The sequence below is a fragment of the Lacerta agilis genome, chromosome 16 (genome assembly GCF_009819535.1).
Source record: "Lacerta agilis isolate rLacAgi1 chromosome 16, rLacAgi1.pri, whole genome shotgun sequence".
Lineage (NCBI taxonomy): Eukaryota > Metazoa > Chordata > Lepidosauria > Squamata > Lacertidae > Lacerta > Lacerta agilis.
Window position 1 is genome coordinate 2,669,869 of NC_046327.1, and position 18,195 is coordinate 2,688,063.

General features: G+C 44.0%; 1 protein-coding gene across 1 annotated transcript in view; it reads right to left on the bottom strand.

The window, feature by feature from the left end:
* Positions 1-17,995, bottom strand: part of ADAMTSL1 (ADAMTS like 1) — a 447,514-nt gene extending 429,519 nt beyond the window's left edge. Inside the window, exon 1 of the mRNA XM_033173001.1 lies at positions 17,870-17,995. Coding sequence (XP_033028892.1) covers positions 17,870-17,980 — 111 coding nt within the window. The 5' untranslated portion in view covers positions 17,981-17,995. The remainder of the gene's footprint in view (positions 1-17,869) is intronic.
* Positions 17,996-18,195: the final 200 nt, after the last annotated feature.

Consider the following 18,195-nt stretch of genomic DNA (forward strand, 5'->3'; position numbering starts at 1 on the left):
TAAGTGAACTTCCTGCATGAATAATGCCCCCTTCTCTTTTTTGAATTTAGAGTTTCATTAAGCACACTTATCTTTAGATAAATGGGATTACTTGTACACAGAAAGCAAAGCTTTCTCAGCCATAGCAGATAATGTTACGGAAAGCAAGGCAGCCCTACCAAGTTAGAATATACTGACGGGCTGTTGAAACAGAAACAAAAAAAATGTATGGGGATGAAGGAACAGGCAGAGCTGAGAGATGGGGAGGATGGAACAGGAACTTTGTTGCAGCTTTTGGACACCAAGTAAATAAGCAAAGACGTATAAACCTGAGTCAAGTATTTGTTGGAAACGTAAAAAAGTAGAAGGTACATTGTAACCACATGTGGAGGACATGTAGAGTGGGTAAGGATTTGGGGAAAATGATTTATAATGAATTAAGGGAAATGTTTAAGGTGACTCTACCCAAGTATGTATTTTGTATTAAATTTGTTAACTGTTGAAATTTATAAATTACCGTATATACTTGAGTATAAGCCTAGTTTTTCAGCACACTTTTTGTGCTTTAAAAGCTGCCCTCGGCTTATACTCAAGTCAACCATTCCTTAAGAAGCGTACAAGAACGGTGGTTCTTTACTCTCCCCAGGCAGCTTGTTCCATTCCTGAACTGCTCACATAAATGCAAACTTTAGACCCCAGAAGGCAGAAAGCCTATCAGTTAAGGAAGTATTAAAACCCCACAGGTGCTCACTTTCCCTGGCTCCTGCTTAAACAGGACAGGATCCCAGCCTTCTCTGTATAACACAAGGGAACATTGCGCTGTGAGTTAAACCACGGAGCCCTAGGGCTTGCTGATCAGAAGAATGGCGGTTCAAAACCCTGCGACTGGGTGAGCTCCACAGCAGCAAAGGAGGAAGAGGAAGGAGCAGCCCAAAGGGCTGCTCGTTCCTCCTCTACCACAGTGGCAAAGGTGAACCGGCTTATACTTGAGTCAATAAGCTTTCCCACATTTTTGTAGGGAAATTAGGTGCCTCGGCTTATATTTGGGTCGACTTATACTCGAGTGTATACGGTAAAAAATTTAAATGAACTTTATTACAGCTTTGAAAAGAGAGTGCCTGTGGAGCAAGGGTTGCACAAGGTGAAAATTTTCAATTCTGCTGTTGCTCTACCTACCCCTGGAAATGCTGGATGCGCCAAATTCCTTTAAGGAGCACACAGACCAAGAAAGAGTCTGGGAATGAAGAATGAGTGGCTCTATGGCTTGCTTCTTAACCTGCCCACCTATTCTGAGTGCAGCAAGGAGTGGGGCTTCTAAGTGGCAGGAGCTGTTCACACTGGGAGCCAGTGTGGTGTAGTGGTTAAGAGCGGTAGTCTCGTAATATGGTGAACCGGGTTCGCGTCTCCGCTCCTCCACATGCAGCTGCTGGGTGACCTTGGGCTAGTCACACTTCTTGGAAGTGTCTCAGCCCCACTCACCTCACAGAGTGTTTGTTGTGGGGTGGGGAAGGGAAAGGAGAATGTGAGCCGCTTTGAGACTCCTTCGGGTAGTGATAAAGTGGGACATCAAATCCAAACTCTTCTTCTTCTTCTTCACTGCCCCACCTAAGCCTCAAGAGGTTGGGTGGTCCAAGCTCCTTCAGAGGAACAGACAGACTGAGGCTGAGAAAGTGGAGGGGCCAGCAGCAGAGAAAGGCTCTTGGGCACCTGGGGCAGTATGGCCAGGGGAGGGGCGAACCGCCCATAGGGGCAGGGCGCGATGCCCATAGGGACAAAACGGGGGGGCATGACATCTTGTGCTATCCCTATGGACACTGCGCGCCCGGTGCCATGCCATCCCTATGGGCGCTGTGCACCACGGGGTGTGTGGTGCTCACAGGAATGGCACAGGGCACGTGGTGCCCATAGGGACAAGACGGGGAGCACAGCACCCATACAGAATGAGACGGGCATGCAGCAGGGCCTCAGCCACCCTACAGCTGGGGGGGGGGAGGCAGCAGGCGGACAGCACAGAGTCTGCAGGTGCCGAGACGTGTGGCTCGTGCGCACTGCAGACCCCATGTTGATGAGTGCTGCTGCCATTTTGTCACCCCCCCATCAGGGTGACACACGGGGTGGGCCACACACCCCTTTGTACGCCCCTGGGAGGGGCAGGTGTTTGGCCTGGCTACTGCCAAGCACAGCGCCTTAGCATCCACCTTGGCAATCCTGCAGAACGTGTGCTCAGTGACACACTCAGATTTCAAGTGATGAGGGATGACCAGAGGAGTTTTCCTAGGATAAAAGCAAAAACCAACAAGGAATAGCAAATTCAAGAAAAGTACTGCTAAAACTGCTGATTTATTACAACCCTCTCCCTTGCTTTCCCCTTTTGTTAAATAATGGGGGGGGGGGGCATCTGATGTGGCCTGCTATAAACTGGGTATCAAGACTGGACCTAAGCCTTAAGAAATTTTAAGCAATGGAGAAAGACACATGGTTAATCTTTTGCTAATGTGTGTATGGTTGTTTAATAAATTGCTTTATAAAAAATTGGCAGATACTCAAGCTTCATCACTGTACTCAACTACTAATTAGCTATGCAACTATTTAAGGAACTAGTAATAAGATTTGTTTGTTTGTTTATGCCCCACCTTTTTCCCTGATGGAACTCAGGCGGCTTACAAGAACTGCTAAAATCAAGAAAAATCAATAATTAAAATGCAATTAAGCACTGATAAACTTAAAACTATATACATATATAAAATCTGCTTAAAACTTACAACAAAAGCATTACGGCACCAGGCCTACAATAATAATATTACAAGTCTTTAATGAACTAATAGTCATGTGAAAATTATAATTTATCTACAGAACTAATCTGCTAAGGAGGTCTTTTACCAATGCATTAACCTTCTGATGAACTATCATATAACCTAACCTTTCAATGATCAGTTTTTCCTAAATGTTTATTTTTTTCTTATAACTGTAGTCTTTTCCAATCTGTTATTGAATTTACTATACCATTCTGTACTTTTTTTAATGAAGAGGTCAGAGTGGTTTTGATTTGCTTGGGGTTTCGGTTCCCCCCCCCCCAATTAATACATGGCGGTGTGGATTAAACCACAGAGCCTAGGGCTTGCTGATCAGAAGGTTGATGGTTCGAATCCCCGTGACAGGGTGAGCTTCCATTGCTCGGTCCCAGCTCCTGTCCACCTAGCAGTTCGAAAGCACGTAAAAGTGCAAGTAGATAAATAGGTACTGCTCCGGCGGGAAGGTAAACGGCGTTCCCGTGCGCTGCTCTGGTTCGCCAGAAGCGGCTTAGTCACGCTGGCCACATGACCCGGAAGCTGGACGCCGGCTCCTTCGGCCAGTAAAGCGAGATGAGCGCCGCAACCAGAGAGTCGGACACAACTGGACCTAATGGTCAGGGGTCACTTTACCTTTACAATTGGAGGAACTGGATTATACATTACTCATCATTTACCTAGTTAAGTATTTGTGCAGCTAGCAGGATACAGGTTGTGCTGTGGTCTGAACCACTGATCCTCTTGGGCTTGCCGATCAGAAGGTCGGCGGTTTCAATCCCGCAACAGGGTGAGCTCTCATTGCTCTGTCCCAGCTCCTACCAACCTAGCAGTTTGAAAGCACACCAGTGCAGATAGATAAATAGGTACTGCTGTGGCAGGAAGGTAAATGGCGTTTCCGTGCACTCTGGTTTCCATCACGGTGTCCTGCTGGCCACATGACCTGGAAAGCTGTCTGTGGACAAACGTCGGCTCCCTCAGCCTGAAAGCGAGATGAGCGCCACACCCCATGGTCGATTTTGACTGGACTCAACTGTCCAGGGGTCCTTTACCTTTACCTTTGTGTAGCTAGAGGTGGTTATGTTTCATGATTGAATTGGCTTATAGTGCAGTTTAATATAATGAAAGGAAGTATGGAGTCATGGGTCAAATAGGCTAATGAGGAAAAAATGGTTATTATAAGATGACACCAAAAGAAAGAAATTAGAGATGAAGAAATGATACGGTTAACAACTGGAGTTGTTTTTTTAGAAAGAGATGGGAGAAAACATGATTCAAAAAAAAAGGAGCAGTTAGAAATGAATAGGACTGATTAGCAACAAAATTCTTAGGAACAGAGATCTTTTATGCGTAACTAAAAAGTTAAGGCATTGGTAAACAAGACCAAGAATAGGTAGTAGGAAAACAAGCAGTTGATACAGAAGGGAGATTTGTCTTCTCGAAGTTAAATAGCCCTAATGGGAAATTAACAATGGGAAACATTTATGCTCCAAATGATGGACAAATTAAGTCCTCCTAGGAGAATTTATAAAGAAAAAGGAATGACATGGAAAACCTAGTTGGGGATATGAATGGGATAATCAACCCTGCCAAGGATAAATCTAAGGATAAAAGTAACTGCTCTAGAATATTACCTGAAATACTTCATAAATATATGGAGGTGTTGATGTTGAACAGTATTTGGAGGCACCGGGAACACAAATGGAAGGTTATACCTTTTATTCTACATGTTTTAACACATACACTAAAATAGAAGTGTTCTGGATAACACCTACTTTAATGTAAAAAACAAGTCAAGTTAAAATTGAAACAGTGACATTTGCAGACCATAACCTATTTCAGTGGAATTATTTAATGGGGAGAAAGGAGGCTGAGTTTTTCTTATTAAACCCGGAAGTAATAGGGAAATGCAAGCTGAACTAATGGATTCTTTCACTATTAAAAATACTTCAGCACTTCAGAAAACAGGAGGAGCAGTATAGGACGTGGGAAAAATTTATATTAAAGATGTATATTGATAGCATTAGATACATAGTAGAGAGAGAAATAGAGAATGGAGTTAGAGTCTTAATTTGGGGAAACAACAGTGCTGTTAGCAAATTAAGTATATGCAGAAAACCCCAAAGCAGTCAGAGTTATCAGAAGCCTATAAAACTCAGGCAATCAATTACATTTTGCTAAAGAGCATTTGACTGGGGAAACAAAGAAGGAAAGCTGCTGTCTTATCAATTAAAATAACTATATATATATATATATATATATATATATATATATATAAGCAGATTCCACCATTAAAAAGAGGCATTAGTCAACATACTGAATGGATTACTGATGTATTATTCCAAAACTTTATAAATAAAATAAACCTGATAAAAAGCAAATAATTCAATTTTTTCCAGCTAAAAACTAGGCTAAGAGAATCAACAGGCCCTGGATGCTTTTGTTTCCGGGGGGGGGGGGGGATATTAGAAGCCATTAGGCTGCCATAAATAAATAAATAAATAAATAATACTTATACCCTACCCATCTGGTCGGGCCTCCCCAGCCACTCTGGGCAGCTTCCAACAGAATATTAAAAACACTATTAAAACATCAAACATTAAAAACTTCCCTGTACAGGGCTGCCTTCAGATGTCTTCTAAACGTCAGATAGTTGTCTATTTCCTTGACAACTGGTGGGAGGGCGTTCCACAGGGCAGGCACCACTACCGAGAAGGCCCTCTGCCTGGTGCCATTAGTGTATTACAAAACATTTGCAGTGTCTGTAATAAAACCCTTTAGGAAAGTAATGGATGAAATTTTGCCTACTCTGGAGGGGCTCCTGTGCCTACAAATTTAATCCACTTCTTCCAAAACAGAAAAAGAGGCATAGCCATTTTTAGACACGGCCTCCACAGGATCCAGCAGATCACATGCTACCTCACATGCTTCCTGCCCCCCCCCATGACCCATTTGATAGGTTCCATTGGCTACCACCGCTTAAGAGGATGGTGATGATAGGTTTCTACGTGCTATTGGAGCACTCAGAGTTATTGCTTAAAACACACACACACAGAGAGAGAGAGAGAGAGAGAGAGAGAGAGAGAGAGAGAGATACAAGGAAAATCTTGGGATCTATGCAATGCCAGCCAGGGCGCCATCTTGTCCTCGGGATTGTGGGTGCCCACTGCCGTAACACGGATGTGTGAGTTCACATGCACACGCCTGCACAAAGTGCACATGACATCACACACACTACATGCAGGCATGTATGTGTGAGGTCGCACATCCACGGTTCGGTGGCCAGTGGGGATGACTCCTCTTCCTCCTCCTATCCACAGCAAAGGAGCCACCCTTTTCCGTGGGGAGGGGCTCAGGCTCGGAGGCAGAGAGACTGGAAATATCAGTAAAACAGGAGGGAAAGGGAAAGGAGTAAATGTCATATAATAATGGGAAACAGAAACACATCAACACTAAGAGAATCATGAGGGAAAGCGAGGATTCATGCTAATGGCCAAATTGAAATATTATTTACAGGTGCATGAAGGAAAGCAACGAATTAACTACCCATCAAATGGGAAAATCTTTTACTGAATAGTATAACAGCATTGCATCCTCAGTGAAATACTCTCGAGTCCAAGCATAGGGTGAACTTATTACAGGAAAATATTTCATAGGAAATTATTTGCCATTGTTTGGCACACAATTTTTGTTCTGTTCTTTCCCTTAGTTCATATTTATACAATACAAATATCTACAAATATAATATAATTGTTATATATTTGATGTGTGTGTGCATGTGTGTTGGGTGGGGAGTGTTGCAGGGAATTCATTTGGACTAATAGTCAAGTGTGGGGGGATCACAAGCACTTTGTCAAGAAACAGTAGATCTGTAACTGTCAGGAAACAAATGCTCATTTATCATTCCTCCCTTCTGAAAAAAGAGATAACTCTCCATTTTAAGCTTTCTGACTCACACTTGTATTCCTTTACTGTCCTTTGCCAATAGTGGCTACATGAGAGTTTCTTCTTCAAAAGATTAAATACACACAGGACACATTAATATGTCCATAAAAGGTCAGGTTCTGTGTATGAATTTCAAAGGTTTGCACTATTTGCAGACAGCATCACAGAGAAACACAGAATTACTCAAATAGGAAGCCTGACTTTCTACATAGAAAGTAAGGAGGCACACATTTTTAGGGACATCTCCACTCTCATTTTGTTGCAAAGAATCACATAGTAACAAATTTGTGGGTGCATCTAATTTTGGGGACCCCTGACTGTTAGGTCCAGTCGCGGACGACTCTGGGGTTGCAGTGCTCATCTTGCTTTATTGACTGAAGGAGCCAGCGTACAGCTTCCGGGTCATATGGCCAGCATGACTAAGCTGCTTCTGGCAAACCAGAGCAGCGCACGGAAATGCCATTCACCTTCCCACCACAGCGGTACCTATTTATCTACTTGCACGTTGGCGTGCTTTCGAACTGCTAGGTTGGCAGGAGCAGGGACCGAGCAATGGGAGCTCACCCCGTCGCAGGGATTCGAACCGCCGACCTTCTGATCGACAAGCCTTAGGCTCTGTGGTTTCATCCACAGCGCCACCCTCATTTTGGGGTACAAACATCTTATTGCTCTAGCAATGCCCCAAGTCACTGTTTCCCAATCATGGGTCTGCAGCTGTTTTTGGACTACAACTCCCATCATCCCTAGTTAGCAAGACCAGTAGTCAGGGATGGTGGAAATTGTAGTCCGAAAACAGCTGGAGACCCAAGGTAGGGAAACACTTCCCTAAGTGTATCTGTCATCACAAATTTGTCCCATTGGTCTCTATGGCATATAAATTCAATTAACACTGGGATGCACCTATTAAAAGATGCACTATGGATTCAAACCACAATGAATGTGAACTATATTAGCTGACTTTGAGCATATGGGTTTTTGGGAGGTGGGAGCCAAGAGATGGGAGAACTGTCACTCATTATTTGCCGGAGACCTAGGCACCATAGCATTTTCCAACCATTTAACATATAATAGGCTGCTGCTTTGGCCACCTCATGAGAAGAGAAGACTCCCTGGAAAAGACCCTGATGTTGGGAAAGATGGAGGGCATAAGGAGAAGGGGACGACAGAGGACGAGGTGGTTGGACAGTGTTCTCGAAGCAACTAGCATGAGTTTGGCCAAACTGCGGGAGGCAGTGAATGATAGGAGTGCCTGGCGTGCTCTGGTCCATGGGGTCACGAAGAGTCGGACACGACTGAACGACTGAACGACAACAATTAATCAAATCAAAAATTATAAAAAGACACCTGCACAAACTACATTTTTATCAGTATCTGTAGCTGTGTCCATTCAGTTATCTATTCCTCCAAAGAAGTGGATTCAAAGCAACACGTCCAGAAATCCTTAATAACATTAAGAAAAATTCTATTCTGACAGTTCTTTTCCTTGTCAGGTCTACTTCTTTTTCAAATTTCATGTACGGTAATCTGTGTATGTTTTATCTTTACCTGACTATTCCTCACAACAACTGTGCAAGCAAGACCAGTTTTATATTTTCTGTATTACACCCAGGGAACCGAGCACAAAAGACTCACTACTTGCCCAAAGTAAGATTTGAACTGGGGGCTTTGGGGATCACACCATAGCTGTTTTGCTACAACAGCACTCTTTAGCAAGTTCACGCTTTATTTTTTTTAAAATCTCCTTAACCATGGCAATGCCAAATCACATGCTTCCATCTGTGTGGTCTTTGCTTGATACATTTGTCAAACAGACAAGTTAAATAATGGGTCGATTTTTCTCACCTGGTACTCGACATTGCAAACTCATTGTACTGTAACTTTGCAATGCCGCGTTAGGAGTAAGAATTGTAGGCTGCTATGTATTAGAATAGCGGTGGGAGGAAAAAGGCAGATACATCAATTGAAGGTGCTCCATTTGTCTTTGTCAAGAGTCCAACATCTGCTCCAAGTTTAAAATGTTAAAATAGCAAATTACCCATCATCCCATGATTGGCTGATGGCTTTTCTCGTCAGGCAGCACCATGGTTCAGTTCCATTCCACCCTCAACAAATACAGGAAAGGAATGTACATCAATATTCATTTACAGGGCTATTGACAGTACTCTATCACCCCCAAAACCTTCTTTGCATGTTTTTCCTTGGGGAGCTGTCCAGATAGTCTCCATCTGTGACTTGCTCTTCATTACTCCGGCCTCCAAGGTCCAAATACAAGCTCCATATGTTCCTTCTGAGCCAATAGTTCCTTTGTGATTCATCATATCTGTCATACTAAGCTCTGCTTCAAGTCTTTGAAGGATCAATAAGAGCTTTTTCAACTGCCGCATGTGTGATAGGCATTCTCAGAGTTGACTTCATTCTTAGGAACCAAACACATGACCCATTTTTTTTGTACAAACTTTTAATACATAAACTGTGCATAACTGGGTAACTATCCTTTTGCTTATCTCAATAGTTTGCTTGCTTTGTCATTTATCCTGACACACTGGGCTCTTTGCTCTTTGGACAATTGGTCAGAAAATAGAAAATACGTAACAAGTAAGGAAACCTGCCAAATTGCTGGTTTTTTGCTGGTCACTTTTAATTTTGGAGTGAATTTTGCTTTTGTTTTATTATATATTTCGTGTTCTCATTTTGTGTTTTTCTGTTGTGAACCACCTTGGGATCTTTGGATGAAGGGCAATATGCAAACTTAATTAATTAATTTTTAAAGGACATTGGAGAGTTCCAAGTAAATTCATTTCCTCCAAGTACAAGCTTGACCTGTTAGTTGCAGCAAAGCTTTTCCTCTCCCTATCCTGACATTTTTTTCCCCTATACCCCACCTCAGCCCCACCCCTGCATTCCCCCTGTATTGCAAGGTTAAAGACACTTACAGCATTTTTGTTTAAGTTGCTGGGGTGGCACAAGGTGATTTGATGAGCCCATGCTTCAACTCTGGCGCACTGTTTGCTTTGGACCACCCCCAGACTCCCTCCAAAGCACGCTGCTTCAGCTCATGATTGGTCCGAAGCTGCTGTATGCTCCTACTTCATAGTGTCTTCTTTAGAGAGAAAAGAGCACGAGCAATTGGTAGCAAGACAGAGGAACAAGATCCTTCATCGTGTAAAACTACTAAAAACAAATCCACACAGTAGCCATTTCACCCATCATTCAAACAATGAAAGTTGTGGCCTTTCCCATCTCTCCTGCATCTTAGTGTCGCTGTACGTTAAAGGACAAAGTTACCTACTGTTGTAGAAACCGCTGCAACAAATAAGGATAGTAGCAGCACCTCACCTATGAAACCACTGAACATGTGTGTCTTACTCCTTGGAATTGAATTAAATGCACCTGGTATCAAAGGTTACAGAAAGGTATTTTAACTTTAATACGGACATTCAAAATTCTGTAGTGACGGAGGATGGTTCTTGAAGATGACAAGCATTTTGTGACTCAGTCCTGCTGGTCCTGTCAACCATATTCCCAGTGATAAGCATTGAGCATAATCCTCAATGCGCATTGAGCCACCAAAGAAGACTACATGGAAACAAGTGACCATTCACTCTTCCTGACTTTATTCAATCCTGAAGTTCCCACTTACTCACTCTAAAAACACAAAAAACCTCCTTAGTTTTCTATGCTTGTAATCTCAATTGTATGTACCTACATTCACTTGGAGATTTTGGCTGGTCCCGCTTACCCAAGCCAAAAACTGTGCTCATTCCACCTGCCAGCTGTATGACGTCAATAATCTCCACCCAACAGCAAAGGAATCTCTGGCAACGTTTCCTGTGGAAAAGGGAGGAGCAGACCATTCAAGCTTTAGCCCATGTTCATAGGAGAGGCTTAGAGACCCCTTCTTCACCTCTTTTTCTCCTCTTCTTGTGATTAAAAAAAGGAAGCGATTGTGTCAGTCATTACAGGAAGTTAGGGCTCAGCGGCATGTGGAAAATCGAGATGGAGAGCATGCTTGCAACCACTTTCCCCAGCTTTCCTCCCAACCTTGAAGCTGCATGGGTGACCTCCACCTGCCTCTGCCACTTCAAAGTTGGAAGGAAGGCTTTCCAGCCATCACACTCACCTGAGTGGCAGTGCCACACTTGTTGTGATGAGCGTTATTTGTTGAAGCCTGCACACAGAATGGCTTTCCTGCTTTTTAACACAGCGCTAACTCAAAAAGTAGCAGAATCTAGACAAAAAAATTAATACACCATCTCTCTCTCTCTCTCTCTCTCTCTCTCACACACACACACACACACACACACACAAACTTCTCCAACAATAAAAGTCTCATATTTACACAGGTTGAAACAGAGGTATTCTTGACGATCAGGTAGCATGACCCAGCTGTGCACCAGCTGTTTCTTCTTCAGCACTTAAGACAGCTCGGAGCAAACCCTTTCCTTTCTGAAGAATGCAACATGCTGGACCAAGTGTTTGCTATTTTCTCAAAGGAAGGCTACCACCCGTTGTCAGAAGGAAAGTTAAGTATTTGTGTTTTTAATTGCAGACTGCAGGGATAATGTAAAAACCAAAAGCAGATTTTAAAAGTGAACACATGTGACATTTTATCTGCACTAATTAAAGTTTTTGGCCATACAAATGAGAACTGCCTCTACCTTACCCACCAGCCAACTATCGATTTGAGATTTTAAGGTTCAGAACCTGCAGCCTCCCTCGTGTTCTCCAACTCCAGTTTCCAGCAGCCCCAGTGAGCACCCCCAGTCACCAGGGATGAAGGGAGCTAGACTCCAGCAAAACTGGACAGCCACAGATTCCAAACCACCCTCTTTTAACCCCTACCAAGCTCACAAGCTTCCAACTGTCCTAGCAGCACAGTAATACTTAAAAAAAAAATCTAAACATATTTTGATGACGCAGTTAGCAACCAGGCAGAGTGGTCATGTTTTACTACTTTTTCACATCTTATTACTTAAGATGTGGCATTTTGCCCATGCAATCCAACACTATTCTCAAGAAGTGTAACCTTACATTAATAAGTATATCAAAGCAATCAGATTTAATTTTGTTTTTTAAATATATATATATATATATATATATATATGGAGATGACTCGAAAACAAATAAGAGTAACCAGGAGGGGCGGGTTCTCACACTAGCTTCACTTTCAGTTTTAAGAAAACAGAAAAAGTTAATCAGATTTGTTTGTGCCCCCATTGCATCTGCAGGATATTCTGCAGCCCCCCGCCCCCCTGAGCTAAGCTATGATCCATTTCCCTGAAGCAACATCTGGGCAGCGGAGATTCCATGACTAAGCAGAGGGAACTACCTTGTAGAGAATACTAAAATGACATCAAGTATGTGTAAATTATACCCATGGGAAACACAATGACACAACCCAGCTCAACATTCTGCTTTCAAGAAATGAAAAACTCATTTGAAAACAAAACAGGAGAGACTACGGGAGTATTTGATACCCTGGAAAAAAAATTTCCTCCTCACAAGAGGATAACTAAGAATCTCAGTCCATAATATTTACTGCAGCCTGAACAGTTTATAATAAATACCATGCAACCTTCACTTCCCTGGGATTATAAAACTAACTTCATCTTTAGATGTCCAGTGCGTTTTATTAGGAAAAGTAAACCTTACATCCAAATAGCCCCTAGTTAGAAATCACAATTCCCCTTTCAATTTAAAAACCAGGTTCTGCAGAGCCTCCACAAACAGAAGAGAAAAATTCTGAGGCTCTCCTGCTCAGGACAGAATGACTGCACCAGATATATCTATCTATCTATCTATCTATCTATCTATCTATCTATCTATCTATGGCTAACACTTGTATCTTGTCTTTCCTCCCAAGAAACTCAATGCAGCATACCTGTTTTCCTCCTCCCCTTCCGTTTTATCACACAACAACCCTGTGAGGAAGGCATGGCAAAAAGTTAAGCGCTATGAAAGGCCTAGGTTAACAGGTACCATATTAACCTAATGCCAGAAGCCCAATAGTGGAGGGGCCATTTGTACCTCCAGGGGGAGTAAATTCCACCTCTGCAGAGAAGACTCACATCACTGTATAGCAACCTGCACCTGCTGGCGGTACAACAAGAAGTTTCCCTTTGTTGATCTCAGGGCCTGGGTGAACTGCTGCTATGTGACATGAGCGTGATCTCAGATTTCCATAACCCTTTGCTGTCTCTCAAGACAAACACAGTTGTCGCGCTGATCACTACAGTGGCACCTTGGTTTAAGAGCAGCTTAGTTTATGAACAACGTGGATTAAGAACGCTGCAAACCAGGAAGTAGGTGTTTTGGTTTGTGAACTTTGCCTTGGAATAAGAACATGTTCCACTTCCTGTTGAGTGTAAATTGAGTCCCCCGCTGCTATGTATGGGAAAGCACGCCTTGGTTTAAGTTACAAGTAGGTAGCCGTGTTGGTCTGCCATAGTCAAAACAAATTAAATAATAATAAAAAAAATCCTTCCAGTAGCACCTTAGAGACCAACTAAGTTTGTTCTTGGTATGAGCTTTCATGTGCATGCACACTTCTTCAGATACACTGAAACAGAAGTCACCAGACCCTTATATATAGTGAGAGAGTGGGGAGGGGTATTACTCAGAAGGGTGGTGGGAATGGGGGATTGGCTGATGGGTGTGGAAAACCTGTTGACGACTGTTAACGACTGCAATTGGTCTTAAAGGAAAAAGCAAGGGTTGAGATGGCTAAAGATAGCTTTGTTATGTATAATGAGATAAGAATCCAATGTCTTTGTTCAGACCAGGTCTCTCCATGATTTTAAGTTTGGTAATTAGTTGCAATTCACCAACTTCTCTTTCCAGTCTATTTCTGAAATTCCTTTGTAGTAAGACAGCTATTTTGAGATCTTGTATAGAATGTCCTGGGAGATTGAAGTGTTCTCCTACTGGTTTCTCTGTCTTGTGATTCCTGATACCAGATTTATGTCCATTTATCCTTTGGCGTAGGGTTTGGCCTGTTGGTCCAATATAGAGAGCTGAAGGGCACTGTTGGCATTTGATGGCATACACAATGTTAGAAGATGAGCAATTAAATAGTCCTGAGATGGTATGAGATTTTTCTGTTTGCCTCAGCGAACCTGATATGTAGTTGAGCTTTTCCTCTACTTGGCTGATCATTAAAAAAAGAGAGAGTTCTCAGGAGACCCTGCTGCTGTGTATAATGATTTAGTACCCCCACAGGCACATGACAATATGGGATGCCAATACAGAGAAGGCCCAGTGCAGTGTAGTGGTTAAGAGCGGTGGACTCGTAATCTGGTGAACCGGGTTCGCGTCCCCGCTCCTCCACATGCAGCTGCTGGGTGACCTTGGGCTAGTCACACTTCTTTGAAGTGCCTCAGCCCCACTCACCTCACAGAGTGTTTGTTGGGGGGAGGAAGGGAAAGGAGAATGTGAGCTGCTTTGAGACTCCTTCAGGTAGTGATAAAGCGGGATATCAAATCAAAACTCTTCTTCTTCTTCCAGTACTTTATAGCTGGACAGAACAACCCGATGTGGGGTAGGTTTGGGATGTTCCATGGCAGAAGAGGAACTAAAGACAACAGGAATAGAGCACTTTATCCATGTTGAGCAGGGGTTTGGTCCCCACTCCTATATTTTACTACTACTACTACTAATAGGTTTATTTCAATTGACTCCTGCTGAGCTTGTGCTAGAAAAGTAGAAGGGACAGCTCTTTGCCTTCTTTTGACCATCTAGTTTTATTGTGCAAACCATGTACAGTACAGAGCTAATAAGTTCATGTCTGTATCAAGCGCAGTCAGAATCCGGGAATGGCCCCTTCCGGTTCTGACTCCAAAAAAAGAGTTTCGGTATGCGGAAACCCCACTTCCCATCCTTTCGTTTCACCCCTTGACGCCTTTGGGGCGCCGGAAGCTGTGTGTCTCCTTCATCGCCACTTGAGGGTCTCTCCAGCATCCTCAGAGCCAATTCCCTCCATACCCTGAAATGCATGCCCCTTCCCACTGGAAGCCTCGCTGTTTCCTCTGCTGCTAGAGGAGGTGCTGCTGGTCAAGTGGGGCCGGGGCTCTCTGTAGCATCCCGAGAGCCCTTCCACCACCTTGCACTGCACCGGGGACAGTTCCCTGAGAGGTAGGCAAACTAAGGCCCGGGGGCCAGATGCGGTCCAATCGCCTTCTAAATCCGGCCCACGGATGGCCCAGGAATCAGTGTGTTTTTACATGAGTAGAATGTGTCCTTTTATTTAAAATGGGTTATTTGTGGGGCATAGGAATTCATTCATTTTTTTCAATATATAGTCTGCCCCCCCCACAAGGTCTAAGGGACAGTAGACTGGCCCCCTGCTGAAAAAGTTTGCTGACCCCTGCCCCAGAGGGACAGGACATCTGTTTGTGTCCTTATATATTAAAGTTAAAAAATGTATATATTTAACCTGGTCTTCCTTGGCAAATTACTGCATGGGAAAGGTTTTCTGGTGGCAGAAGTGGGGTGGTTCCTTAAGGCACCAACAGCATAGCTTTACTGTGCATTCTTTTACTGTTCGTTATTCAGAGTCAGTTTTTCATACTGTTTACAAATGTTTGTGCCTTTTCGCTTGTCCCCCCCCCCCAGTTTTGTTGACAACTTTATTTGTTGTTAAGGAAAAAAACAGGAAAATACTGAAGCGGATACAACACATGCTTGTTTATCATCAGTGGGATAAGCGGACTCTAAATTGACTTTAGATCTAGAGTCAATGCAGTACCAGGGGGCTCATATCTTGGGTCCAAAATTAAGACAGAATTCCTTGTAAAAGAATTCCTTGTAAAAGAGCTTGGAAACCTACTTCCATGTAATATGGAGCAATTCAGGCTCAAAGCTAGAAAATCAATCATGTCACTCACTAGCCATGCAACACTGCATTCTTAACAACTCTACTAACCTCCCCTCCAACATTCAATTTCCATTTATTAACCTGTGCACCAAAATGCAATCATGGCACCCTGATAAATGCAATTGTTCATTATACTGAATTTTTAGGTTTTGCCTGTTATTATTGTAGCCAGACTGGCAAACTATCCAAGAAAGGTTTGAGAACTGTGTGTGCCTTCAGCTTTACATAAGTGCAAAAAATATTTTTAAAAATTAAAAAGGGGAAGAAAGGGGAAAGGGGTTCTGGGAAAAATGACTTTGACAATCCCACCTGCCATTGAACCCAATGGGTTTTGACTTTACTCAGTTTTGGCTTCACACATGATCCCAGAACGTAACCCCCCCCCCCCCGCATAAGTTGCAGGCCTACTGTATTTAAGATGACAGAGTCAGCAATCTATTGGTGTATTTCTAGGAAGAGAATGTGACCTATATTTAAAACAATGGACAAAAATAGAATCTGGCAGAATTCACACTAGGGGTTTTATTTTGGCACTCTGGGGACTGGGATATGCCAAATTTATGATTCTTGTGGTACAGGCAGAGAAAGCAGGCCATCTCCATTTACACAGTGGCATTTGCAAAGACTGTATTTTAAAATTCAGAGGATGCTGGTATAATCCAGCCTGGCACAACCCACCAAGATATAGGTAGGCTACTTTTGGCACAGTGAATAATAAAACATTTTCAATGGCATTGGGGAAAGTGAAGTGGCATTGGAATGTGTTTATATTTTTTTAAATGTTTATTTTTGAAATTTTCAGGTTTCATTGTTTCCAAAGAAAACCAAACTAATCTGGCAACACCTCCTGTTTTCAACACCATTTTCAAGTACTGCTGTTAGTGGCTAGGCACAAAATGAGTCCTGTTTCTTCCCTTCCAGTTTCCAGCCACTTCAGCCCTTGCTGGGTCTAATGAGAAGGTAATTTACCTGCTTTGCTAAATTCACTCAAGTGAGATGGACAGACAGCTCTATCCTCAACACCCCTTCGCAGCAAAAAAAAAAGTGGCAAGTTTCCCTTAAACGCTACACTGGGTTCTGCAGTTTTTGAGACTTCTGCTTGAACACATACAGACAGAAAGCCAGTTTTTAAAATTAAAAACCAACAACTTTGCTATCACTTATTTGCACTCAAGATGCAGGAGCTGGACAGAGTCTCTAAAGCTCCTCTGAAAACACCAGAGAAGCAGACTCTGCATACGGCAGAAATTATCCCCTTATTAGAATCTTATTAGAAACTAAAGGGGTGGTGTGTAACACACACACACACACACACACACACACACACACACCGCCACCTAAGACTGCAAGATCAAAACCTCCGCAAGTCCAAAGAAGAGGACACTTCCTTGAAGTTCACATGTCATGTTCTGATAGTTCAAAGCTCCCTGGAATTGCCATGTCCTGGAACAAAAAGGTCAGCTATTTTAAAACAACTTTAAGGACCATCTCCTAAAAGCAAGTGACACCTGTCAGTCTCAGCTCGGAGTCATCCTGAGCAGCAAAAACGCACAGTTCTTGAAGCCAACAGAGATGCAGCAAATCTTGTCCTGTCCCAAACTTCAGGTTCCCAAGACACTCTGTATCATAGGAGCCAACTCCTAGGGGCCAAGGGGCCTTCAACCCACCCCACCCCACCCCACCCCCAAAAAATCGAGGGGCTGCATTTTGTGATCAATTGTGCAGTGCGGAACTTGCGTGGCCCTGCAATATTTTATTCAAACTGGCACCCCTGTCTATTATTACAACTCCTGACACCATGGGCATAGCTGGGGGGGCAGTTGCCCCCCCCCCAAATCAAGTAAATAAAAGTACTTAACTAACCGATTGCTTAGCAGATAACTCGGGTTTGCCCCCCCCCAGCCTCCCCCCCCCCCAAAAAAATGTGGCCAAGCCCATGCCTGACACTGCATAGCATTATGGGGCCAAAGAGACCCCCATTTTCAGACGCACCCACCTGAGCAGTTCAGTAGCAAGCAACTGCAAGCAAAGGCAGTTACAGGTAAGAAACGCATCCCGGCCCTTCTTACTCAGAGACGTCTTTCCCGAAGATGAAAGCTCACCCGTGCGCCGCGCAGGAGCCTCCGCTGGCCTCAGGCAACCCCTGCTCCGCACGCGCGCCCATACACACGTGCGTGTCCACCTGTCGTTCACCCGACAGGGGGCTCCCCGCGCTAACAAGGGGAGAAACGGAGGGAAGAAGGGAGAGGAGGAGGAGGAGAGGGAGACGGGACGCGGCTTCTCTTACCTGGGGAGCCGAGCACAGGAGCCACAAGCTGACGGAGAACACGGGCGCGGCGACTAAACTCCAGGCGCGCTGCTGCTGCTTTTGCTGCTGCCCCGCCGGCGCTGCTGCCATGGCCCTCGTCCTCCTCAGCTCCGAGGGCGGGAAAAACAAAGTGCGCGAGGAGGAGGAGGAGGAGGAGGAGGCGCGCAAGCTCCGCGCCCCCCTCTCGCGCGCTCCACCTCCCGCCTGCCTGCCTTCGCTTAATCCCTGCTGAAGAGGCTCGCCCCGTCGGCGGCTCCTTGCTTCGCAGCCGGGCGTCCTCGGGGAGCTCCGCGACGGGGCGCTTG